General features: G+C 35.4%; 1 protein-coding gene across 2 annotated transcripts; it reads left to right on the forward strand.

The window, feature by feature from the left end:
* Nucleotides 1–95: 95 nt before the first annotated feature.
* MDM2 (MDM2 proto-oncogene) lies at nt 96–27312 on the forward strand. 2 transcript variants are annotated; one of them, XM_001373534.5, is made up of 12 exons: nt 96–361; nt 864–914; nt 1081–1165; nt 2966–3040; nt 5018–5151; nt 6108–6160; nt 8438–8505; nt 8626–8719; nt 10555–10715; nt 22792–22935; nt 23377–23454; nt 23961–27312. In XM_001373534.5, the coding sequence occupies exons 3-12, from the start codon at nt 1085–1087 to the stop codon at nt 24525–24527; spliced, it is 1455 nt and encodes a 484-aa protein (XP_001373571.2). In that variant the 5' UTR covers nt 96–361; nt 864–914; nt 1081–1084; the 3' UTR covers nt 24528–27312. The 2 variants fall into 2 exon arrangements, with proteins under 2 accessions (XP_001373571.2, XP_007502946.1); XM_007502884.3 differs by having other exon boundaries at nt 100–361; nt 10558–10715.

A 27312-nucleotide genomic window follows, 5' to 3' on the forward strand; every position in this document is an offset into this window, starting at 1 on the left:
GACCGACCCCGGCTTCTGAAGAGATCTAGGAGTAGGGGGAGGGGCTTGCGCGTGCGGGCGGAGTTCGAGCGGTTTCCGGCGCGGGCCTGCGCCAATCCCCAGCTAAACGTTGGGGGAGGGGAATACCCGGAGAAGCTCCGGGAGGTTTCCGGCGCCGACGCGTTCGGGGCTTCCCTGGGGTGCGCGGATACCACTGAGGCCCTTACCCGACCCCCCCCCCCCCGGCCCCATCCCCGCAAAGCCTCAAAGCGGGGCCTATGTCGCCGGAAGCCACCCTCCGAGGGCGGTAGGGCCCCGTTCCGCTGGGGGCACAGGCCATCGCCAGCACGGCCAGAAGTTCCCCTCAGCTCTGGAGCCGGAGGTGAGGCTCGAGTGGCGGGGGTCTCGCCCGGTCTGGGTGGTCGGGGTAGGGGCGCTCTGACCACGGCGTTTCATTCTTATGGGGCCTCGCAGCATCCCACGCGGGGGTTGAGGGGAAGGGTCTGCAACCGCTGGCGGGGCGGGAAAGGAAAGCAGCGGAGGGGCGGGGGGTCTATATGTCCCGGAAGCCCATGGTCGCCAGGTGGGCACTGGGGCAAAGGTAACCGGAAGCCTTGGCCTGAGGGTGGGCGGCCGGGCTCTTCCTCCTGGCGGGTGGTACTGCACTAACAGGTGCCGGTTCTCCTGCAAGTCCCGACAAGAACCGTGGCGCTGGGCCGTCCTTGCCCGCCAGCTGACTCAGCTTTTCCTCTTTTGGTTGGTCATGTTCGGACACGTCAGGAGATGGTTGGCCCGGGGAGCTAAGTCCCTACTTGTCTCTCACTGTGGCTATTTAAACCCCAGCCAGAGCAACGCCTTCACCTACCGGCTTTTTTGTTTTTTAGGCTCTGGTTCCCCTTGTCCGATTTAGGAGAACGCTTTCCGTACCCAACCAGGTAAGGAGGACCTTAATCCACGGAATACACCAGTTTTCTTTTCTGTTCTGTTTCCATGGGTTGTTTATTCTCCTGTTAATAATTCTGTTAATGCTTGTGCTTTTAGTTAAGTGTTTTAGGTTTTCTTCAACTTGTGTCATTTGTATTTCTCTTTTCCTGATTTTAGGCAAATGTGCAATACCAAAATGTCTTCTGATACAGACGGTGCCTTAAGCACCTCACAAATGCCAGCTTCGGAACAAGAGGCTCTGGTCAGTATTTGTCAAAAAGTATTCTATACTCTTGTGTCAAGGGGGTTTCAACTAAAAAGAATGAAACCCAAATATAACATGATTTTCCTCTTCTAAGTGGATTAATTGGGATAGACCGTGATTAAATTGTTCCCCTTCAAACATAATTTTGCAGAAAAAAATTTTTATTTACTACTTATGATTATTTACTAATTCGACAGTTTGGCCTTGTTCCTAATAGTAACATTAACCCGCCCCCCCCCCCCCCCCCCAGTAAAGGAATGGAAAATTATGCTTTAGATTGTACCTTAACTTTTCTTCTTTTTCTATACTACTATTAGCCGTCTAGAGAAATCTTGAAATTTGCAGGTTAAGATGACTAGTATTACTGGTCAAATTATAGTTTATATTAATTTTGTATAATCCATAACATTATTTTGTATCCTTCAAAGTACCTAACCAGACCCTTTTGCAATAAGTACTTTTAAAAAAGAAATTAAGGACCTTCAGGAACAAGATTTCTTTCTAGGTTTACAGTATGTGTTACCTCTTAAGCAAGAGAGGTCTTGTTTTCCTCCTGCCTGAGGAGTCAGTCAACTTGTGGCAGAGTGCTTGGCCTGTAGTAGACACTTAATACATACTTACTAGTTGGTTGACTGGCATAAAACAGTTAACAAAATTTCTGAGCCTTATGTTCAGGCAATCATTCTTTTATGTACTTTACTTTTAAGTTCTGGTAAAGAGGTATCATGGATATCTTTATTTGTAAAAGTTGATTTATCTACATTTATTATCTTTTTATAGTTTATTTTAAAGTTAACTCTTAGTAATGAACATTTGTTGAATATTTGAATATGAACTGGACTACTTCCAAAAGTGCTCTTTTTGCCAGTTGGATCTCAAGCTGTGATCTCATCATAGCTCCACAAGTTAAGCAGTGCAATTGTTAGTATTTGAATGGAAAAAACCCAAATGTTCCATATTTAGAACAGTGTGCCTATTGTTTACTCATGAGATCCAATGGGGTGGTGAGACCTAGAATAACTTTTTTTTTTTCAACTGGAACTACTTTATGAAAGTATGAAATTTATTTCTTTAAACAAACATTGAATATTATTGCAAAAGAGTTTGGCTACATGCTGTAGAGGATACAAAGTATAAAAAGAGAAGGCCTCTGCTCTCATAATTTACTCTCTAGTAGAAATAGATTTGATGAATATTGGAGATAATGAGGTCCTGAGAAAGTAATTTATGAACTTAACAATATGAAAGCTTTATTTGGGAGGTCATTGCACTGGATTAAAAATAAAAGCACACGGTCCTATTATTCTGCTTTTAAGTTTTTAGCTTGACAATGAAGAATTTGTTACACATTTATTTAATAGTTTATAGACTAGTATTTCTGGAGCTGGAAGGGACCTTATAGGTCACCTAGTCCACCTTCCCATTTTGCAGGTGAAGAAACTGAGGCCCACAGAAAGTGTGATTCTTTTATTCCTATTTATTTCATGACAATCCATGAGTTGTCTTGATCAAATTTAAGTGTAGACAATCTGTAGAATTGGATAGATAATAGATTTAGAACTGTTAGGAACCTCAGAGGTCATCTAGTCCTACCCCCTCATTTTACAGAGGAGGAAGCTGAGGCCCAAAGAGATTAAATGAAGTTGCATATTGAGGTTTTAAGTCCAAATTCAACATTAGCATTCCATGCTTTATAATATCATTTATTTTGAATATTATTACATGTACTTACATACTAAGAAATTCTTGGTTATAGAAAGATTTGCAAGTGTAATAGATTATATATATACTTTATAGGTTAGACCAAAGCCATTACTCCTGAAGTTGTTGAAGTTTGCTGGTGCACAGAAAGACACATTTACAATGAAGGAGGTGAGTTATTTTCAGAGACTATGAATGAAGTAAATTGTATTTTGAGATGAAATATATATAACTAAATTTCTGTTATTTCATCTAATGTAGCATATAGTTGTGGTGAAATAGTTTTAATGTGGGGCTATTTGTTCAGTAGCTAGGGAGATGAGATATCATGGGGAATATGACTATCTTTTTATTAGGTGTATGATATTAAAATACTCATTCCCACATTCAGGGGAAAAAGCACCACGTTTAAGTGGCAGAGACAGGGAGGATATCTATGTTCCTAGAGTACTATCAAGTTGATTCACCTGTGAATATTTTGAATAATGTGAACCATGTTTTAGCTCAAGGATTATCCTGTTTTATACTTGGAATATTTTGACTTTATATTTCAGTGATACTACATCCAAAATTGTGACCTAAATTCTTCCCAAATCCTCCTCTGCTCAAAAACTACCCTTCCTTTTCCCTAAATTTTATTCTCATCATGTTATTTAAAGTAATTTTATGCTGGTATGATCATTATGCTACTTCCTAAGGATGATTTTTTTTAAAGGTCTTGTTAGTCCAAAAGTCTCAGTTGGAATTTTGATATGTAGAAGAGAGGAAAGGAGACTTTTAGCAGAGATTTTTGCTTTTTCTTTATAACTGTTTTAGGTTCCACTACTTTGCTCTGACATAATGACCATAAAATAGGGTGGGCAGGATTTGGGATGCTTCTTTCCCTCAGTGTCTGTTTTTGAGAATAGATGAGCCACTTCTTAACTGTTTTCTAGGAAGAGGAAATTAGAAGATTTTCTTCATTTTTACTTCCCTAATCAGGGGTGTCTCTAAATAGTGTGTGTGCTTCCAGCCTATACACATCTGTAGCTTCAAGTTGAATTATGTTGTTCAGGACCAGTAATTTAGGTTTGACTTTTATTTTTCCATTTCATATTCTGCCCCCAAAGGAATTTTAGTCTCAGTTCAGCATACATGTAAGGTTTCAGAGTCAATGAAAATGGTATTTGATGTCTAGGAACATGTATTCTATTGGAGAGTTGAAAATACAGTATTTAATTAACAAGCAAAAGGGATCAGGAAAAGTGGAAAAACTTTCAGAAAGAGGTGGCACTTAGGCTGTACTTTGAAGGAAGCCAAAGCTTCTGAACATTAGCTAAGTTCAGAAAACCAGATTTAGGCCAGTTTGTCTGGAAGAGAGAATGCATGAAGAGAAGGGATGTGACATATTTTTTTGGGGGGGGAGCAAGAACTGGAAAGAGTTTTAGATTCCAAGCTCTGAGGGGTTCATATTTTATCCTGGAACAATTAGCAGAGGAGTGACATGATTAGTCTTTTGCTTTAGGAAGATTATTTTGGCAGCTGTATGGAAGTTGGATTGGAAAGGGGATTCAGGGGAAACCAGTTAGGAAGGCTATTGAAATAGTCCAGACAATGGAAGATGAAGCTGTGATTTAAGGTGGTGACTGTCAGTGTCTGAAAGAAGGGGATGACTAGGAGAGACATTAGGGCAGTAGAATGAACAAAACTGGACAACTGATTGGATGTGGAGAGTAATGAGAATGCAAGGATGCCAGAAGAGTTGAAGTACTGTCATGTGGAGGGGTCACTGGGTTTGTTTCACTGGACTGCACAGGGCAGAACTAGGGCTAGTGGGTGAAAGTTTGCAACAAGGCAAATTGAAGCTTTGTACCAAGTGGGAATGGGCTACCTTTAGAGGCGGCCAACTCGGAGGTTTGCAGGCCAAGGCTGAGGGATTACTGGTTAGAATGTTTCAGTAGGGATTTCTTTTGTATCTGACTAAGATTAGAAGAACTACTCTATTTTCTTCCACTTCCCAGATTCTGAGTTAGGTGACACCAAACTACCCAAAAGAACATAATGGTGGATATTTAACTGATGGGTATTTAACTACATTGATGCTTGCTATAGATATTTCACACTCTAGGGTTGATTTCTTAGTATTCATAAATTTAATTTCTATTTCAGGTTTTATTCTATCTTGGCCAGTATATTATGTCAAAACAATTATATGATAAAAAGCAGCAGCATATTGTCTATTGTTCAGATGACCTTCTTGGAGATCTGTTTGGGGTACCAAGCTTCTCTGTGAAAGAACATAGGTAAGCTATTTCAGTTGACTCATGTCATTTATAAAGCCAGTTATGACTTCAGGTTTGTTTATCATGAGATAGTCTTAATTAACCTGAAATGTAATTCTTATACGCTGCATTTTTGTTTTCTCCAAATGCAGTATCCCTTGTGTACCATCAGTATATGTACTATAAATAACTTGCGTCTAAACTACTTTTGAAAATGCCCATTTCCCTTTAAGTATGCTATTGTGAAACTCTTGTTTTGATGACTAAATGGAACCTAGAGACAGTGTTTTCTTGTAGAGCTGGAATTCATTATCTTGTTTTTATATGATTTCTGACTTACTACTAGTTTGTTAGGTATTTTGATGGTATAGCCTCTAATGTGTGCTATTTAATTTTTAAATGATTTTTGACAAGAAACTTAACATATAGAGGAACCTTGAACATTCAAGAAAATTACTGACTAGGAAAATGATGTAAATAGGAATCCCTACGAGGAAAATAAATGGTAATGCTAATTTTCCTTCTCTTTTGGAAACTACATAATATGTAATAATGACTTGTGTGGTAGTCACCACCCATTCTTTACTTAAGGGATTATTAGTTCTTTTATAGATGTTAAACTAATAGAACATCAAGTGACTAGTCTAAAGTTAATGACAAAGAAACAAAATTCCTTTGTAGATTGGATTCTTCTTCCCTTTGTGAGAAAAGTTGTATTTTTTCCCCCTTGTTTTGGCAAATTAGGAGAAAAAATGCTAATAATGGCACTGTTCTCTAAATCCTTACTTTGGTACTGATTAAGAGAGGACAGTTCTTTATATAGCTTTAAGGCCTGTCAATAGTGTGCTAGATTGGCCCTAATCTTTTACTTTCAATTTGGGACTGTTTAATAGCATACATTTTAATCTCTATGCAGACTTTCCATTACAGATGTCACAAGAGTTTCACAATTTTTTTTAAATTTCCCTCTCTCCAAGGAGATTATATGCGATGATTTCTAGAAACTTGATAGCAGTCAATCAGCAGCAAGGTAAGTTGACTTTGAAAAAATTCCAAAGTGATTTTTAAAAAAATTGTGTATATATCAGCATTTTATAACTAGTTTTCATTAATTATGTAGAGTAGTGGTTTTAATAATTTGATGGAATAATTTAATAAAACAGTACAGAGAAACAAATTACATAAAGATTCTCATTCAATTTAATAATAAATGAAGTTTAATTATTCCTTATTTGTATATATTTAAATTAGTTTAAACCTTCATTAAGTTGGAGAATATTGATTTATGTTGAAAGTTGGATAATTTAGTTAGTAAAAGTAATCAATATAGCCACAACTTAAACACTGAAAAGGTGTATTTCATGTCCTGGTTAGTAAAATACTTTCTATCACTGGTTTTGGGTAGGATCATTGGAGAAGTATTTACTTTTTTTGGTACACTAACAGTACCAGGTAGAATAGCATGTCCTTCATCTCTAATGCATGGTTTTGTTTCAGCATATCCTTGCTATTTCATGGTCTTTCCATGTTTAAGCAGTCCCATTGTCCTAAGGATACCCCTGAAGGCCAAGTTGGTTCTAGATCTGACTAAAAATTAGGAATCACTCAGCTTGAATGTCTACTTTAAAGTTTCTCCCCAGTCTCTATCTGAAATCTGTATCCAGAAGAAACCAAAGCCCTTCCCTAAGTTATCCCACGTCACAACTGCAAAATAAGACATGCTTGGTGTTCATTTGAAATCAATAAATATTATGCACCCACTGTGTAAATAGTAAGGTACTGGGTAGACTCTGAGGGCATAGAAATAATAATAATAATAATTGACATCTCAAAACAACTATGTTTGTGCCTGGGGTTTTATCTTTGACAGTCTGTTTCCACCCTCTACTAAATGATAGATGCAGATTTAAACTTAGGTTTTCCTAATTCCATTTCCAGAATGCTATCTCTTGTTTCATGCTGTGTATACCTTTGGAGTTCATTGGTTGCCCAAGGATTATTTGGGGCTGGGTCTGCCCATTGTGATCCCATATTTAGGGCTGTTCTCAAACTAGACTTTGCTTAGGTTTGGGAAGAGAGATGATTTTTGCCACTTAGGGTCTCAGTGGCATAGCCAGTGTTTGTACCAAGGTCCTCTGACTTTACTTCTGGCACCCTTTCCATTATGCCACACTACTTCATCTGTTAACCTCATCCCTGCTTCATAACATAGCCTTTTCACTTGAACAGCTTTGAAAAAAATTCAGTCAAATTAATGTATCACTCAAAAAAACTTAATGTTTACATATGTTTAGGCCCAAACTTATTTTTAAATTATCAGGAAATTTAAAGTTAAAATTTGAGAATTAAGCTACTAAGTTTTTTTTTAATTATATGAGTCTTAGTTAACCATTTCCTAAGTGTCCACAGGTATTATAATATTTCTTTGTTTTAAGTCATACTCATAATGTTAACCTCCAAGTTCTTTCTATGGAGCATCCTGGACCTCCTGCCACTATCCCCTTATCCAGAATTTTTACTTCTTTCTATCTTCCAAACTTTCCTTCTCTATAGCCCGAGCGCTCTCCTCAGATATTTTGAGAACTATCATATGTATTGCCTATATGTGAGTAAAGTAGCCATTGCATTTATTCTCATCCTTTGATTATTTGATAGAAAGTTACCCAGGATAGAGATTTGTAGCTCAATCTCCTAATACTGGAATTAAAAAAAAATTGTTATGCTCTAGGATACGTATTTTTAGAGCCTTTTTTTTGTCTATCAACTCAAAATGTATTTGATGCATTAATAATAGCTTCTTGTTTGGAATAGAGTTTCTCTTGTTTTGAGGTATGTCTCTAATAATTTTGATAGCCCTTATAAGGAGCTATAGAGAGCGTGTCTTTCAATGTTCGCTTCTGTCACTAAAACAAAAATATACAAAATTATACTAATAGTGCATTGTTTCACTCAATGTTTATATTAATCATAATGACTGACATTTAAATTGTGTCATATATATTATCTCTTTTAAACTTTCAGGGTTGGGAGGTAGGTACTACAGGTATCCCCATTTTATAGAAGACCAGGTATGCTTAGAGAGATTAAATAACTTTCCCATGGTCATATAGCCTCCAAAACATAACCAGCATCATTAACTTGAGTTTTTATTTTGAGGTGGGGAAGATGCTATTTTAAAGAAATATATTTGTATTAGCTACTAGGAGCATATTTGACAGGGATTTCAATTGCATAAGGTGTGTTTGTGTCTTTCAAGTCTCAATTAAATTTTATTTTCTTAACACCTTATTTAAATTTTTTTCTTTAGAACCTGCTTTTCCAAATACATCAAGAAATGAAACCAGGTGTCAGCTTGAAATAGCAAGTGGTCAAAAGGTGATCTTGAAACTTTCATATTTTACTGTAGTAGTTCTTTTACATTAAAAATAATGACTTCTAGCTGACTGCTCTTCTTAAGCTTAGTGTTTATTTAGTATCTTTGTGTTGAGTACTTAGGAGTCAGTGCAAGAATTGCAGGAAGAGAAACCATCACCAAATTTGAATTCTAGACCAACTACCTCATCTAGAAGGAGAACACTTAGTGAAACAGGTATATAGTAATATTTAACTTAATTTTAAAGTTTTGCTTCACTCTTCCCTTGAAATGAACTTTTATATTGATTATGGTTGATTTAATGATAATTGCAGGAGGGATTATGTATATAAATGTATGTGTATACATTTTTATTAGGTGGATGGATCTCTTAGATCTTTTTGTCCTCTGGTTTTTTTATATATGTGCTCATAAACATTGGCTAATTATTTTCTTTAAATTCATTCTGGCTTGCCTCCTCTCCAATTAATGCATTTTCATTTTAGTGCAGTACATCTCAAATTAGTTTTTACACTAATAGGTAACTTTTTATTTGAGAAAATGAAAAATGAAGATATCTTTGATAGAAAAGTAAAAAGATAAAGGTGCTTAGAGATGAGTGAAATTTAAAGTATGCTCCTTCTACACTACACATAAGAGAACATTTAAAGACTCAATCTCTATAGCTCCCATATAAATGCTTTAAACATTATTAGGGAGACATACTTCAGAACAAGAGAAACACAGTTCAAAACACTTGATAGTACTTTATTGATTGTGCCCTTCTTTTAGTAAAAAATTTTGAGCATATAGCCTCAGTATAGCATATTAACTTAAAATTTATATACATAAAAATGGAAATTAGGGTGACAGATGAAGGGCACTTCATTTTTTATCAATGGCACATAAAATACTAATATTTAGCAGAATTGAATATACATTATCTTTGAAAATCATGATAAATCATTAACATTCATCAATAATAATGGATAAAAATCTATATTTCAAACATTTTTAGTACTTTACTTTTTTTTAGTCATCTCTGCAAGATTTAATTACATTTCAGTGTATTGTTTTATTTTGTAATATAGCTTATGGAAGAGCCCTGAGGAGTAAGAGAAGTGGCAGGCCTGCCATATGCTTATTTTTTTGTGCTACGCTTGTTCTTTTGTGCTACGCTTGTTCTTTTGTGCTCATACATTATTAGTATCATCTTCAATCCATGTTTTCTTTGCAGAATCTTTTTAAGCCACTTGTCTTTTATGAAGATTAGTGTAGTTAAATCTCATAGTACTGTAAGTCTACTTAGCCAGGACAACAAACTGCAATGTGCTGCAATAATGCCAAAAGCAAATACATAAAGAAGGATACTATTCTATACCTTTCAGTATGACATCTCTCCCACTGTGTCCCTGCATGCTTTCCATGATATATGACCCATCTTGACTGAGTGGTGTCGGTACTCAACTATTTATTGAATGTTAATAAAACTTAATTTTGCTTTTTTTTTTAAGATTAAAAATTAAAGGCATTCTAACACTTTTACATGTCAGTGGTTTTATGTATACACAAGTCATTGTGATCATTGACAACTATCTTGAGGTTTTTTTTTAAAGATATAGAGCTAATCTTTTGTTTAAAAGTAGCTCTCATTTAGATTGATATATCCTGCTGAAGAATTAGTCTGAAGTTGAATAATGAAAGTACTTCAGCAATAAACTAATTTTGGGGTTATATTTTTATTTTTGAGATACCAGTGATAAAAGTTCATATCATAGAGTACTGTATCATTGTATAGAACACTTAATGAAGAAAACGTTTTTATGAATTTTGTAAATCACTTAATGGAGATACAAGTCTGCAAAAGTAATATGTTATTTTAAAAGACCCATTTGGAGATATTTCAATAGAACCAGTTTTTCTCCATCAAACTTATCTCTATGTCACTGTTACCATTTAGCCCATTATGCCTGTAATTTTAATTTTACTGGAAAAAGTTTTAATATGCAGAACATTTTCTAGATTACTAAAATTGTATAAATTAACACAGTTTTTCTTACTTTCACACAAAGAAGAAAATTTGGATGAATTGCCTGGTGAAAGACACAGAAAACGGCACAAGTCAGATAGTATTTCCCTTCCATTTGATGAAAGCTGTGCTCTCTGTGTCATAAGTGAGATATGCTGCGAACGAAGCAATAGCAGCGACTCGACAGAAATCCCTTCAAGTCCGGTAATCATTGTTTGTTAAAATAGATTAGATAGTAAAAATGTAGATAAAGGGGGTCTGAAAGAATGTTTTTCAAAAGACAGATGTGAGCTTCTAAACTTATAATAAGATTTTCTCTTTAAGTGAAGCAGCTATATAGTAACATCTACTTTTTAAAAGTAGTCTTGAGGTTGGAGAGTCAGACATTTGATAAAATTAATATTAAATGCTGCTGAAAGATACTTAAAAGAATCAAGTTTATATATATAAACAGATATATAGATATACTTTTAGAAACTCAAAATAGCAATTCCATTTTAATGATTGGAAAAGTTGAAAAAGCAAGGGCAAAACCCTCCAAATTTTATTAACCTAAATACAATTGGCTCTTCATATCGTTTTGAATACTGTAGCTGGTATGTTTCCTAATTTCTTCAGCTGCTAGAATTTGTCTTTTTTCCTGGCAATGCTTTATGTTTCAGACATCAGCAAGTAAGTCAGTAAATCATTGGCAATTATGTTTACCACCTACCATATGTGATGTGGTATAGTTGGAAGTGAAAAAAGGCAGACTTACTTGGATGGTGGGAAATAATAATATGATGTTATTTTTGACAGGACGATGTCAGTTCTTCCTGGTTTCTATTTAAATTCAACAGACATTTTATTAAGTACCTACTATGTGTTCAGCACTGGAGGAGATATTAAGTTATAACTTTGGTTTCCAGTTTATCCATTTAACTGGAGGCCTATATCATGTATCTTTGAAGTTAACTGCATATTATTTTAGCTGCATTTCTAGCTATCTTGCTCTGTAACCCATTTTAAGTATCCTTAACACAATGTCTTTTATACTATTTATCAGAGAATCATAGGCTAAGAGTTGGAAGATAATGTAGAGATCCTGTAGCCGAACTCCTTCCCTGGTCATGAATCCTGTTTCTAATATTCCTACATGGTGAACATTCAGCCCCCGAGGGAAGATTTTCTTTGTTGGGGAGCCCATTTGTTTTTAAGTTAGTTGTTTTCACTTAAAATGTTTTTTCTTAGGTTGAACCAGAATTACTCTTAAAAAAAAAATAGACCGTTACCTTCTGTCTTGGAGCCAATATTGTGTATTGACTTCAAGGCAGAAGAATGGTAAGGGCTAGGGAGTGGGGGTTAAGTGACTTGACCAGGGTCACACAGCTGGGAAGTGTCTGAGGTCACATTTGAACCCAGGACCTCCCATCTCTAGTCCTGACTCTCAATCCACTGAGCTACCCAGCTGCCCCTTCCTCCCCCCAATTACTCTTTTGTAATTTTTACTTGTTGGTCTTAGTTCTAGTTAGGGGCCAGGCAAAGCAATTATGGTCTTGCCTCCACATGACAATACTTTCCATATTTGAAGATTATATTATAACCCTTATTGAATGTTATCTTTCTAGGCTGGACATTTCTGTTTCCTTTGAGAGTGAAACTTAAGATGATTTAGAACTCTCCTATCACAGTTGTATTCCTGATGGAATATTAACTTTTCACCATTCCTTCAGAAAATGTACCCAGAAGTAGATACAGTTCTCCTCCCCCCCCACCCCCCGCAGTAATCATATATTGTATTTTACTCCCCAGTTACATGTACAAACAATTTTTAACATTTGTTTTGTGACTTTTTATGATCCAAATTCTCTCCTTACCTCCCCAACCCCTCCCCAAGATGGCAGGTAATCTAATATATGTTATACATGTGCTGTCATGCAACACCTATTTCCATATTCATCATTTTGTGAAAGAAGACACATCACATAAAAGGAAAAAATCATGAAGGAAATAAAGTGAAAAATGGTCTGCTTCGATCTACGTTCAGACTCCATCAGTTCTTTCTGTGGCGGTGGAGAGCATTTTTCATCATTGGACTTTTCTTGGATCCTTGCATTGCTGAGAATAGTTAATTCTTTCACAGTTCATCATTGCCTAATTTTGCTGTTATTTAGAATATTCTCCAGGTTCTGCTCACTTCACTTTGCATCAGTTCATAGGAATCTTTTAAGGTTTTTTAATCATCCTGTTTATCATTTTTTTTTAAACCCATACCTTCCATGTTGGAGTCAATACTGTGTATTGGCTCCAAGGCAGAAGAGTGGTAAGGGCTAGGCAATGGGGGTCAAGTGACTTGCCCAGGGTCACACAACTGGGAAGTGTCTGAGGTTAGATTTGAACCTACTGTTTATCATTTTTTATTGAGCAACAGTATTACATTACAGCCGTATACCACAAGAACTTCTCCAGTTGATGGACATTCCCTCAGTTTCAAATTCTTTGCCGCCACAAAAAGGGCTCCTATAAATATGTTTTTGTACAAGTAGGTCCTTTTCCCCTTTCTTTGAGCTCTTTGAAATAAAGGCCTGGTAATGGTATCACTGGGACAAAGAGTATGCACAATTTTTTAGTCCTTTAAGCATGGTTCCAGATAGTTCTTCAGAATGGTTGGATCAGTTTGTAACTCTATCAACAGTGTCCTGATTTTCCCGTATCCCCTCCAACATTTATAATTTTCCTTTTTTTGTCATATTAGTCAATATAATAGGAATAAGGTGGTATCTCACAGTTTTAATTTGCATTTCTCCAATCAGTAGTGGTTTGGAGCATTTTTTCATATGACTACAGTTTTAATTCATCTAAGAACTGCCTATTCATATCTTTTGACCATTTTAGATATAGTACTTCTAATATGGTCTGAACACATCTGGTATAATACAATGTAATTTTCACCTTATTGTGGTAGGCCACTTCCTTTATATTTTTTGGTAGTCTTTGATCTCATTGATGCAAAATCCTTGATGAGGAGGCATCCTTTCCTAATGCAAATGAGCAACTGTTTCTGTAACTTAAAATCTCATAGAATTGTCTGAGACACTGAAGTAGAATTAGAATTTCGTCCCTTTATTTAAAAACAGTCTTGGGACAAATGACCCATGGGATTAACCAGGCTGCTAGGAATGGGAAAGCATGATACAGAAAGATAAGAACTCCTTCACTATAACATGCTGCTTCATTACACACTTATACTCCCATCACTGATAGGAGGTAGCTTTTTTGAGTTATTCTGTTTTTCAACTGGTCTGTTAGGACTCAGTCTTTTGATCACTGTTGGAATTTTGAATCCATTAAAACTGAAACTACCTTCATTGGATTATTGGAACCTGAACTCAAAGTTTACTAATTGGAACTTGGATCTGGACATTCTACCCCCATTTGATGAGATAGGCCTTGTGAGAGAGAAAGGGTAGTGATTGAACCTTCCCAAGGCCCTTTTTACTCCTAGATGTAATGATCAGGGTAAATAAAGTCAGGAGGAATAGGGCAGCCTTGCTTGGGTTGGAATTGAGAGAACAATATTTTAGGGGTTGATTTCAAGGGCTAATGGGGGACATGGGATCTAGGAATTTTTGAAACCCTATCAAAAAGAGATGGATTCTTTGGAGAATGGGGGTGGTAACTGAGGGAAGAATCCATTTGTAGTAGTAAAAGGATAAATCAGAGCCTTTGCCTCAAGATTAGAGGTACGGCTGAATTGTTTTGAATAGCTTTTATTGATTCTTTATCTTTTTACATTGTCACTGTTTCAGTTTAAACCTCCTCTTCCTTCCCAGCATACATGCAGTGAACCCTCCCTTGTAACAAAGAAAAATAAAGAAAACCAGACTATGAGCAACTATGTTTGATAGTATTCAATATCATTTCAAACCCAGTCTCTTCTCAGGGAAAGAAGAGAAATATTTTATTTTATTTTCCCTTGGGAAATGGGAGGGGTGTATGGTGGTGAGCCACAGAAGCAATATTTGTCATTAGATTTTCAGTGTTTGGCTGTTTTGGCATAGTTTCAATTTACTTTATCATTTGTATGTATTGATTTTTTGGGCAGCTAGGTGGTGCAGTGAGTGGAGTGTGCTGAGCCTGGAGTCAGGCCTCAGATGCTTACTAGATGTATGACCCTGGGCAAGACACTTAAACTTGTTTGTCCCAATGAGCTGGAAAAGGAGATGGCAAACAACTCCAGTATCTTTGCCAAGAGCACCCCAGATAGGGTCACAGAATTGGACATGACTGAAAACAATTGAACAACAAGCAATATATTGTTTTCTTGGTTCTTACTTTGTACTCTGTATCACTTTATATTAGTCTAAAGTTGTTTCTCTGAATTCCTCATATTGTTTTTTTGTGATAAAATATTTTTGTGCTTATAGTCCACAATTTGTTGAACTATTTCCCCAGTAAATGAGTACCCACTTTGTTTTCAGTTTTTGTAACCACCAATAGTGTTGCTATGATTGTTTTTGTGTATTTGAGAGATATTTGTCTTTTTTTTTTCCTCCTGGCACTATACTCTCATTATTTGGACTCTCTGAGCCAGAGGTTTATGAATAACTTGAGAGTTTTTTTATATAATTCCACATTGTTTTCCTGAATTATTGGACTAGTTTATAGGTCTGCCAGTGATGTATTATTGTGTCTGTCTTCCCCATTGGTCCTTCAGTACTGACTATTTCCATCTTTTGTTAAATGATTTGTTGAGTATGAGATAAAGCTGCAGAATTGTTTTCATTTGCATTTCTGTTATTAATAGTGATTTGGACCATGTTTTTGCATTCTTGTTGACAGTTTGTGATTCTTTTGAAAACTTGATATCTTTTCACCACTTAACTATTGGAGAATGGCACTTTTTCTCAAGATACTTTGTGATGATGAAGATGATAGCTACTAACATTTACAAAGTGTTTTAAAGGTTTGCAAAGCCTCTTACAGACATCTTATTTTTATGAAATATTTAATACAATGAATTTCCCCATTGATATCTTCCCTTCTTATTCATGATCATTGTTTCACAATACAGAACCATTTGGTGTATCTATCACTGATTGGTGTTAAAACAGATTTCTGTATTTTAATTTTAAAATTAATTTTAAATCTAAATGAACAATTTAAAATTTTAATAATTAAAAAATTTTAAATCTAAATGAACCCACGAACACAAATGTAATCCACCCCCAAACCCATACAGCTCCATCTATATCCAAGCTCACCTTCCATATGGAACACCTATCTAAACAAACAATTGCTAAACTTATTTGATAGGATATCTGGCGTTGTCTAGGCAATATCTTTTTTAAACCCACTATTTCTTCCAATTGTGGATGATTAGGTCAGTCTCACATTACTGTGAGTTTATTTGAAGTTTTGTGCTGTTTTCCAGGGGATGATGCAAATAGTAAGATCATAGTTCTCTAAATAGAATCTGTATTTGGATAGACTTGCAATTGATAAGGAATCCTTTGTTCAGAATTTAATAGTACCTTCTTTATGATGTTTTGTTTGCCATTAGTAATAATTGAACATAATGTCTAGTTAAATCTGCCATGAAATCTTTTTTTTTTTTAAAACAATATCTTATTTGGTCATTTCAAAACATTATTCATTGGAGACAAAGATGTTTTCTTTTCCTCCCCCCACCCCCTGTAGCCGATGCACGATTCCACTGGGTTTCACATGTTCTTGATTTGAACTCATTTTCATGTTGTTGGTATTTGCATTAGAGTGTTCATTTAGAGTCTCTCCTCAGACAAGTCCCCTTATCCCCTGAAGTCAAGCAGTTGCTTTTCCTCGGTGTTTTTACTCCCACAGTTTGTCCTCTGCTTGTGGATAATGTTTTTTCTCCTAGGTCCCTGCAGATTGTTCAGGGACATTGTATTGACACTAATGGAGAAGTCCATTACGTTCGATTGTACCACAGTGTATCAGTCTCTGTGTACGATGTTTTCCTGGTTCTGCTCCTTTCACTCTGCATCACTTCCTGGAGGTTGTTCCAGTCTCAATGGAATTCCTCCACTTTATTATTCCTTTTAGCACAATAATATTCCATCACCAACATATACCACAATTTGTTCAGCCATTCTCCAATTGAAGGGCATCCCCTCATTTTCTAATTTTTCTGCCATGAAATCTTACATCATTTTGATATGTGCTTCCTAGATATGCAACTGAGGATATCTTTCAAGTCTTGTTTTTTTTTTTTAAGTTAAATTCTTCTTAAATCATTGAATAGTAGCCAGGAATGGTGCCCATCTATAATTGTTGCTACTGGAGTAGGCCGATGGATCCCCTTAAGTTCAGGAGTTCTGAGCTGCAATATGGCTAATGCTAATGGTGTATCTATGCTAAGTCCAGCACCGACATGGTGAGCCTTTGAGAGTGGCAAACCACCAGGTTGCTGAAGGAGAAGCAAACTGGCACAGGTTGTAGATGGAGCAGACAGAAGTTTCCATAACAATTGATTTTGGATCAAGCTTGTTTAGTGATTGCTCTGCGTCTTCCATCTTACACTGGTTGAGGAGACCCAGGCTCCAGAGAAGAAAAATCAGTGAATAATAAATAGCGGTGTATTAATATATTCTTTGTACCTTTGAGTCAGTATAGATGACTGTGAAGTTGTGGTCTATTGTAGAAAATTGTCTACAAAAATATCTCTCTTATGTTTTTTGTTGAGGTTACTATTGATGTGAACATGGACCATTTGACTATTTGCATAAATGAGGTTCTAGTTACTGCTGTCTTCTCAATCCCTTTCCTTCCCTCCCTCCTTTTTTATTTAATAAAATCAAGCTCTTATAATTCTTTCTATCTTAAGGAATCTTCTCTCTTTTGATTATCTTGCTAAATTGGTCCTTTAGTGCTTTAAAATTGTTTTCTGATAGTACAGATTTCTTCTGTATGTAATTGGCCAATTCCAATAGCTCCAACTTCTGTTTTAAGTACAATTGCTGCTTCTTCACAAAGTTAATTGTATATAAAGCCTGAATATGATGGTTTCATATCTTTTTCATGAGAATGATATGCCCTCACAAACCCTCACAAATCTGCTATTTTATTTCTGTTTGATTTCCATCTGGTTTTATCTGCAAATTCATTCAGAATGAGCTGGCTTAATCTGGATCTCAGTTTCTTTGTTGGATTGTTTTTGTTTTCTTAACAGCTTTTCACTATTTTTGAGGTAATACTGCTGGTAATCTTCTAACATTTTCCCATAGTGGTCTTGTACTCAACTGGTATTGCCTTTGGTTGCCATATGTGTCAACTTGCCAATGAAGTAGTGTTTGCTGGTTGAGGTGATATCTGGGCTTTTTTTTCCTTTTCACTTCTTTGCTGTGATGACTGTTTTACAAGAATTAAACTTCTTAAAAAATGGGATTAATAACTTCTATGAAGATGGAGGAGTAAAAGACCAATGAAGAAACTGTCATATTTCAAGAGAAGAATTTTAGGGGAAAAAAAATCCAAGACTTGAACAAATCAGAAAAGAGCTTCTAATGTAATGATAATGGATTTAAGAGTAGAGACATAAACACCAGACACAAACACATATAGAACACAAAACCAGAAGCATAAAAGTCAGGACACTGGATGTTAAAATTGGACATAGTGAAGGAATTTAAGAAAGAAATGAATTTAAGAAAAATGCCATGGGACAAAAAGGAACTACATATGTCTTGGTGTTATCTTTCCTGAGTTTTCTGAAACAGCTTAGAAATATCTGAAGAAAAGGTAAAAATCGAATTATTTCCCTGGAGAATAGAACTGAAGAAACAGAAAAAGAAACACGATCAAAAATTTAACAATTGGACAAAGATTGAGAACAGTAGGATAAGTTGAATCTGGAGGACAGAACGAGGAGACAGAATTTTAGAATTGTCAGATTTTCTGGAAACAGAAGAAGAAAAGAAAATAAGTTGACACATCCTGGGATATAGTAGAGGGAAAATTGAGTATATTGAAAAAGGAAAGATTATAAATCAACAGAAGGGTTAAAACCAAGTCCAGTTTACCTAGATACATCATTGTCAAGCTTCAAGACTGCCAAGATAAGAAGATGATTTTGCAAAGACTAAGAAACTAGAAAACTAAGAAAAGTATCTCTTAGAAGAAAACATCAATTTGAATTATATAAGATTTTTTTCTACCAAAGAGAAAGGACAGACTCTCGAACATTTTATTTATGAAAATTAAAAATTTATGAAATTTAATTCCCAAACCAGCTTAGTTTTCCATTTATGCCAAGTTTCTAATACAGTCTTTTTGAAGACAAAAAGATGGTCATTATGAATCTACAGGAATTTCAAGGATTTGTGGAGGAGAGAGCCAGTCTTAAGTCAGCTTTCCAACAAGAAGGCAGATCATCATCAAGGTATGAAAACCAAAGTGAATTTTACAATTTAACTCAATACAGGGAGATAACAAGCCATAGAATGATGTAAACAATTAAGTTTTAAGGGTGAGGGAGAAGGGAGGAGGGAAGAAAAGAAATTAACTAAGCATCAAAGGTGAAGAAATTGAAAGTGAACAGCAAAGAGAACAGGAGGAATGGAAAAAAGGGAAAGCAGACTTGATTAATACCCATTTTGAACAGGAGGGATAGGAAATTTGAATGTTTAGAAAACGAATAGTGGAATTTAGAGTGTCTTATTTATTTAGTGATTGCTATGATTAAGGTTGGAGTAGGATTAGTAACAGTGAAGAAAGGACAATTTTATCCTTTTACCAAAATGAACAAAAAAGTATGCTTTTGCAGCCAATCCAAATTTCAGATGAGGTTGGGCTAGAAATGGTGATAGATAATTTAAGCCGACTTTATGTGTTTTGGAGTTTATAGGATTTGTAGGAGTTGCTATAGTTGTACACAGCCTCTATACTTCTTATTTGGTGCCTGGTCTATCCAGTTATCTTATTACAGACAGCTAATTTGATGTGTTTTGTTTCCTGTCAAGAAATGGTACATTAAAATTTTCAATCTTTCCTGTTGCCCCATTTAGTGTCTTCCTGCTCTTCTGAATGACTGTACTTAGGGTTTATATGAGGATTCTTGGGAGTCTACTTTTCACTTTGGCTTTTGATTTCTTGATCCTGAGCCTTATTAGCCAGTGTAGTTTTCACTCTCTCTCCCATTTGTGTATTGAAGTTGTTAAATTTCCAAGTATATGTTGACTTAGCCTGAAGAATGTCAAGTTCTTTAGTAGAATTTCTCTACTTTCTGTAGTAGATATTGAGACATGAGCTAGTTATCTTTTAGTACATTTGCTTATATTTATTTTAAATGCTAATAGATGAGATGATAGTATCTTTTGAAATGAAAGTTTTTTGAGTACACAATGAAACCAACACATCTAGCTTCTTTATTCATTGTCTCTAAAAGTCGAATTTGTAAGCTGTTTTTCCTTTAGGTATGACCTCTTTTATCCTATTGATATTTATAGTTAGAATGCCAATATAAACGTATTCAATTGATGCCAATTTGTTGGGCATTAAATATAAATCATAAGTATTTTCTGCCAGACTAAGAATCTGCCCTTTCTGGCCCATCTGCCAAATGAAGTCACAGGCAGCATATTTAATTAGAAAAAGAAGATGGCTTCCTGCTTTCTGATAGGTAGTAAATTAAATGCAAATGTTAAAGGTCTTTTTTAACCTTCCCCTAAAATGCTTTGTGAACTATAAAGACTGAGTTGCAGCAGAATATTTGAGAAATAATATTCAGAAGGCCAGTTACAAAACTACAGAAATTAAAAGATATACCCATTTAAAAGGGTATAAACAGTTCTTTAATGAATCATTGTCAGTTGTCCCTAATCTTTTTGAAAAGAAAGATATAAGGACCATCTTTCCTTCTGATTCTTTGTTACTTAATGCTGCTGTAATAATGAGACATTTGGAAACTATTCCTGTCCATATGATTGAAATATGTACCACCCACCACAAGGTTTTATATTACATCTAAGTATTATCTTATAATTCTGGCAATGATAAATATTGTAATCCAGTTTCCACCTTGATACTTTTATGTATTGTTATTTAAATACATATTTTTGTATTCATTGGTAAGGAAGGTATATGTACGTATTCTAATGGATGAAAAACTGGAGAGAAACAACAAACTCATCCTAGTTTGATTACTGATAATTCTCCTTTAACAAGCAATCAGTTGTAAGTCAGATAGAACATTTTCCTAAGAAGCACTTCTCTGATTTAAGATTTCTTAATTCCTGTTTTCTCTTAGAGAATTTAGGAAATGATAGTAAATGTTCTGTTGCCCATCTCCACCTCTGTCATCCAGTGAATGATCAAATTAAAGCATAGTGGCATTATCTTTCCTTGTTAATACATTTAAACTTTTCCTTTCACCCACAAAATTTATTGTGCAGAAAGTGGGCTAGGACTAAATTACTTATGATCTCTTAGTGAAGAAAAGGCTTTTCTCAATGTGTATGAAGTTTAAAAATGCAATATGCAATAGGGCTTTTTTCAATATGCAGTATAATCAGTATGCAAGGAGTTATTGATTCCTTAAGTACTTTGTATGCATGCACATGAAAATGTGTAATTTGACCAGAACCATTTTATGTCTGAGGAGAAATTGGCAGTGATTTCTGACTAGGCTGTATGAAAGAAAAATGAATCACAGTGAATAAACAGGGAAGGGGAAAAGAGGAAGAAAGGCTGTATTTGAGGGACGAGGGGTGAATATTGGTTGGATTTCTTTCCCAAGCTATGGTAATGTGGCGTTAGTCATGTTAGCTACTGACCTGGTTGTCCTGATCCATTGTACTTAGGACTGGATCTCTACAAACTTGGTACTAATTCCATAAGTGCCAGTTCTATATTACTCAGTAAGCAACCTGTGTTACAAATGGAGAAGTTGGACTTTTGTTAGCATAACATATGTCTTCTATTAACATAGATAAGTGTCTACTTAATTATCCTTAGGCTTCTAGTTAGAGTCTCTCTAGCCACTTTTGGATTATTGACTAAAAAAGTGGCATGTTGAAAACAATTATCCCTTCCACCTCTACCTTTTCTGGGATACAGCAGTATCAGTTGGGGGTGGTGCCATGATGGTCTTATATTCTTCAGGGGTGGTACTTGAAGTTTCTTGGCAAAGATCCACAATCGTTGATAGAATTTAGAAGCAGGAAAGGACCTTAGAGATATTTTAGTAGACCTTATTTTACAGAGGAGGAGACTGAAGCAATTAAGTGATTAGCCCAAGGTCACTTAGGTATTAATGCTTGAGGTAGGATTCAAACTCATATTTTCTGATTCTGAAATCCATTGTCTACACTAAATTATGTTACTAGATCTCATTCCTTAATAGGGTCTTTGTCATACCTGCATTGGTAATTTGTACAAGACACATAATACTGATAAAAATTAGTCTTTTCTGATACCTGAAATTGTCCAAGATAGCTAGAAAGACCACATCTCAACAATTGTCTCAAATTTGAGAATCTTTAGGAGGATTTATTTTATGACTGATCTCAATCTAGATTATTTTGCATAACCAGTTATTTGTGTTTGCTGGGCAAGTTCTCTGGTAAGTGCTAGAACTGTGTACATTGGACCATTCTTCTACCTCCAAATTCAACTGGAAATTCTATTTGTTAAAATTTATGGTTTTAATCAACAGATTAAACACCAAATGTTCATGAGCCACTTGTTAGATTTTGTGGGGGAAGCAAGAAAGTATGGAGAAGAGTTCCTGTCCTCAGATATGTAATCTATTGGGAAAATAGGATATTACATCTGTGACAAGTGAATAAGGAAGGAGAGAATTGAGGTCAAATGATGAATAGTACAATAAGTTTCAGTAATTCACAGGAGACAGAGCATTTTCAGCTATGTGATTAGGAACATTGAACTTGTGCTGGGGCCTAAGGACTGTGGGAAAGTGGGATGTGTAATTGGGGAGGATCATGAAGGGAAGGGAGCATTCAAGCAAAGACCTGGAGGTAGGGACAGTCTGAATTGGAGTAGAGGGTTCCTTTTGAGGCTTTCGAGTATAAGAGCAATTTAAACTTTAGCATTGTGGAAGGCCCAGAATGCCAGGGTGTAAGGAATGTATATTTTGACCTATTTTGTACAAGGGATGACAAAGTATTTTAGGAAGAAAGAGTTAGATGATGTGCTGATTGAATTTGAAAGTGGAAGCCGGAATTGGACAACAAGTAGGGGAGAGCATAGGAAACTATGGGTCGTTTTGTTTTGCTTGAGTTGAAATTCCTTTTCTTTTGTTTAGGATATTGATACTGGTGTATTAAGTGAAAATTCAGATGATTCAGTTTCAGACCAATTCAGTGTTGAGTTTGAAGTTGAGTCTATTGATTCAGATGATTATAGTCACAATGAAGAAGGACAAGAACTCACAGATGAAGATGATGAGGTGGGTTTTTAAAAACAAATTACCTACCAGAGAAACAGGTTAAGTGTTTTGATGTTTAGTGTCTTCTGTATAGCAAATGAAAATTTTGATTCCAATTTTTTAATATAGTGGTTCACTTAAAATCTGAAATTTCTTCTTTGTGTCCATCATTCATCATGCAGAAGAAAACCTCATATTTAATGTACTTGAAAGCATATAGTCTGCTTCCCTTTTAACTCTGAGAAGTAGATAGCACAAGCAGTATCGTTCCTGTTTTATATGTAAAGTTTAGAAAAGTAGCAGAGTTGGTCTGGACTCTGCTCTGCTCTAATGCTGTGCTTCTCTTTGGTTGGCAGTCACTTCTTCATTTTCAGAATGCAACTTAGATTAAATCTATAGAACTTTCTTGGATTAAATGAAGTAATGGATTTGTATTGATGGAGTTGTTTGGTCTTGTTTCAGATATACCAGGTAACTGTATATGAGGCAGAGGAGAGTGACACTGACTCATTTGATGAAGACCCTGAAATATCCTTAGCTGTAAGTATGAAATTCTGATTTCCTTTGATCCAGAAGATGGTAATAAGCATGAACTGGGGATTAGGGTTAGGAAGTTGTATCCATTCTTTATGAGATGTAGATATTTGTAAAATTTATTTTTAACAATATACTATACACTAATGACTTAGGGCTGTAATCTATTATTACATATTGTTATATTTTCATGTTGTTATAATTATTGAAATGTAATTTAAAGATTTTTCTTAATGCTCAGTTTTATATCACCCCTTATAGGATTTTCCGTTTCATTAATTAACTGATATTGAGATGAATTTTGCTACCCACAATTTCAAGTTTCAGAAGAAGCTGCTACAAGTTAAAAGTGGGATAGAGTTTGAATTGATGAAAAATAAGCTACAAAATCTTTTTGTTATTGTGAAACCCATTTTTTATCAAACAGACCAAATAAATTAGTGTGACCAGCATTTTTATTCCTAGCCATTTTAAAACTATTGAAACTAATTCTACTAATTATCTCATTGCAGGACTATTGGAAATGTACTTCCTGTGATAAGATGAATCCTCCACTTCCATCACATTGCCACAGGTGCTGGGCTCTGCGAGAGAATTGGCTTCCTGAGGAGAAAAGTGATATGTCTGCTGATAAAGGCAAACTAGAAAACCCAACACAGGGGGAGGAAGAGGGCTTTGACTTGCCAGATTGTAAAAAAAATAAGATGAATGACTCTCAAGATTCCAGTATTGAGGAAAATGATGAAAAAATAATACAGCTATCAGAATCCCAGGAAAGTGAGGATTATTCTCAGCCATCAACATCTAAAAGTATCATCTGTAGTAGTCAGGAAGATGCTAGAGATTTCGAGAGAGAAGAAGCACAAGACAAAGAAAGAAGTATGGAATCTATTCCCCCGAGCACTGTAGAGCCCTGTGTCATCTGTCAGAGCCGCCCTAAAAATGGTTGCATTGTCCATGGAAGGACAGGACATCTTATGGCATGTTTCACATGTGCTAAGAAGCTGAAAAAGAGAAATAAGCCTTGTCCAGTGTGTAGGCAGCCAATTCAAATGATTGTATTAACTTATTTTCTTTAAATATGATATCTTAAAAATGGAACCATATATCTTCATGTGTGTACATGTGGCTATGCATGTATGTTTTACTCTTTCTTTTAGAAGGAGAGACCGAATCTAAACTATGTTCACACATGGCTTGGAAATGTGTTTAAAATTTTATTTTTGTACACTCCCTCCCCCCCAAGAAAATGAATATTTTAATCTGTTTAGGTTACCTCTATAGTGCAATTTGCTTATTTGGGAAGATCCTTTTTATTCTCTTCCTTTGGGAAAAAAATATTCAGGTGTCCATTTTTTCCATTTGTTGTTTCTGTTTTTCATTTGAATTATTTATAGAGGCAGTTGGGTATAGTGGATAGAGTGCTAATCTGAAAGATTTAGATTCAAGTGCCACATTAGACACTTAAAACTTATTGAACCTAGACAAATCATTCAACTTTTCTGTGCCTTAATCAATTCCTAAGGTTTTTCTGCTAAATGAGATAAATTGAGTGTAAGTCATTTGACACTCATTGTGGATGTTGAAACTACACATCTTTTTTTTTTCTTAATTCAAACTTCCATTGTAATGTCAAACTCAAAAGTACACAAATGTTATAGGCAAGGATGATGCATTTGCCATGGACCCTGAACAGTGAGTAGCTTTACAGTAAATTAACAAGTTGACACAGCCACACAGAGTCACCTTTCAGCACTAATAGAATACATAACACCAAACACGCTGAATGGGTCTCATGAATATTTGCTTAAGACAGCTGTTAACTGACACCTGTTTGGTAAAAGTTGTACTTGATAGAAGTCTAATTTACATCCTTACTATACATTGCTTTTGAGATCTTAATTTATAAAAAGGCCAATACAGGATTTCAATTTGCATGGAACAGAAATACAATTGGCATATTTTGGGAGGAGGGGGAAATTCACAATTAAAAAAAATTATTTTTTGGAAATTTTATTTAATTAGTCAATTTAGAACATTATTCCTTGGTTACAAGAATTATATTCTTTCCCTCTCCTCCCCCACCCATTCCCATAGCCGACGCACAATTCAAATGGGTTTTACTTGTGTCCTTTATCAGAACATATTTCCATGTTGTTGATGTTTGCACTAGGATGTTCATTTAGAATCTACATCTCCAATCATATCCCCCTAGACTCATGTAATCAAGCAGTTGTTTTTCTTCTGTGTTTCTACTTTCACAGTCTTTCCTCTGAATGTGGATAGATCCCTCTGGGTTGTTCAGGAACACTGCATTGCCACTAATGGAGAAGTCCATTACATTTGATTATACCACAGTGTATCAGTCTCTGTGTATAAGGTTCTCCTGGTTCTGTTCCTTTCACTCTGCATCAATTCCTGGAGGTCATTCCAGTTCACATAGAATTCCTCCAGTTTATTGAGCACAATAGTATTCCATCACCAACAGATACCACAATTTGTTCAGCCATTCCCCAATTGAAGGGCATCCCCTTATATTCCAGTGTTTTGCCACCACAAAGAGCATAGCTATGAATATTCTTGTACAAGTCTTTTTCCTTATCTCTTTGGGGTATAAACCCAGCAGTGTTATAGCTGGACCAACGGGCAAGGCAGTCTTTTAGCGCCCTTTGGTCATAGTTCCAAATTGCCCTCCAGAATGGTTGGATCAATTCACAACTCCACCAGCAATTCATTAATGTCCCGACTTTGCACATCCCCTCCAGCATTCATTACTTTCATTTGCTGTCATATTAGCCAGTCTGCTTGGTGTGAGGTGATACCTCAGAGTTGTTTTGATTTGCATCTCTGATTATAAGAGATTTAGAACACTTTTTCATGTGCTTATTAATAGTTTTGGTTTCTTTGACTGGAAATTGCCTATTCATGTCCCTTGCCTGTTTATCAATTGGAGAATGGCTTGATTTTTTTGGTACAATTGATTTAGCTCTTTATAAATTTGAGTAATTAGACCTTTGTCAGAGGTTTTAGTTATGAAGATTTTTTTCCAATTTGTTGCTTCCCTTCTAATTTTTGGTTGCATTGGTTTGTACAAAACCCTTTTTAATTTGATGTAATTAAAATTATTTATTTTACATTTTGTGATTTTTCTAACTTACTTGGTCGTAAAATCTTTCATTTCCCAAAGATCTGACATGTATACCATTCTTTGTTCACCTGATTTACTTAGAGTTTCCTTCTTTATATTCAAGTCATTCCCCCATTCTGAGTTTATCTTGGTGTAGGGTGTGAGATGTTGATCCAAACCTAATCTCTCCCATACTGTGTTCCAATTTTCCCAGAAGTTTTTATCAAATAGTGGATTTTTGTCCCAAAAGCTGGGATCTTTGGTCTTGTCATAGACTGTCTTGCTGAGGTCACTTACCTCAAGTCTATTCCACTGATCCTCCTGTCTCTTAGCTGGTAACATATTGTTTTGATGACCACTGCTTTAAATCAGCGTTTTTTCATGTGTACTACATTTTCTAATAGCAATCTAAAATATGACATTTTTTTCCCCCCAATGTGCAATGCCTGGCTTAGGACCTTTATAAAATGAGTATAAATTTGTCTGAATTTACCACTGTTTCCTCCTGGAAAAAAAAAACAAAACATTTGCAAGTTGCTCTTTCCCAGACAGATATAGTTTTGATATAAGTATAAACAGTTATTAGTTTTGTGACATCCTATTAAGAATTGCTTGTTATTTTCAAGATTAACTATTTCTGTTTATTAAATTGCATATGTGTTTTCTATTTGGGAAGTGTCAAGGATTTTTTGAAAAATATGTAAATAGTAAATTTAATAAATATTATTTAAGTTAAA

The sequence above is a fragment of the Monodelphis domestica genome, chromosome 5 (genome assembly GCF_027887165.1).
Source record: "Monodelphis domestica isolate mMonDom1 chromosome 5, mMonDom1.pri, whole genome shotgun sequence".
NCBI classification, from domain to species: Eukaryota; Metazoa; Chordata; class Mammalia; order Didelphimorphia; family Didelphidae; genus Monodelphis; species Monodelphis domestica.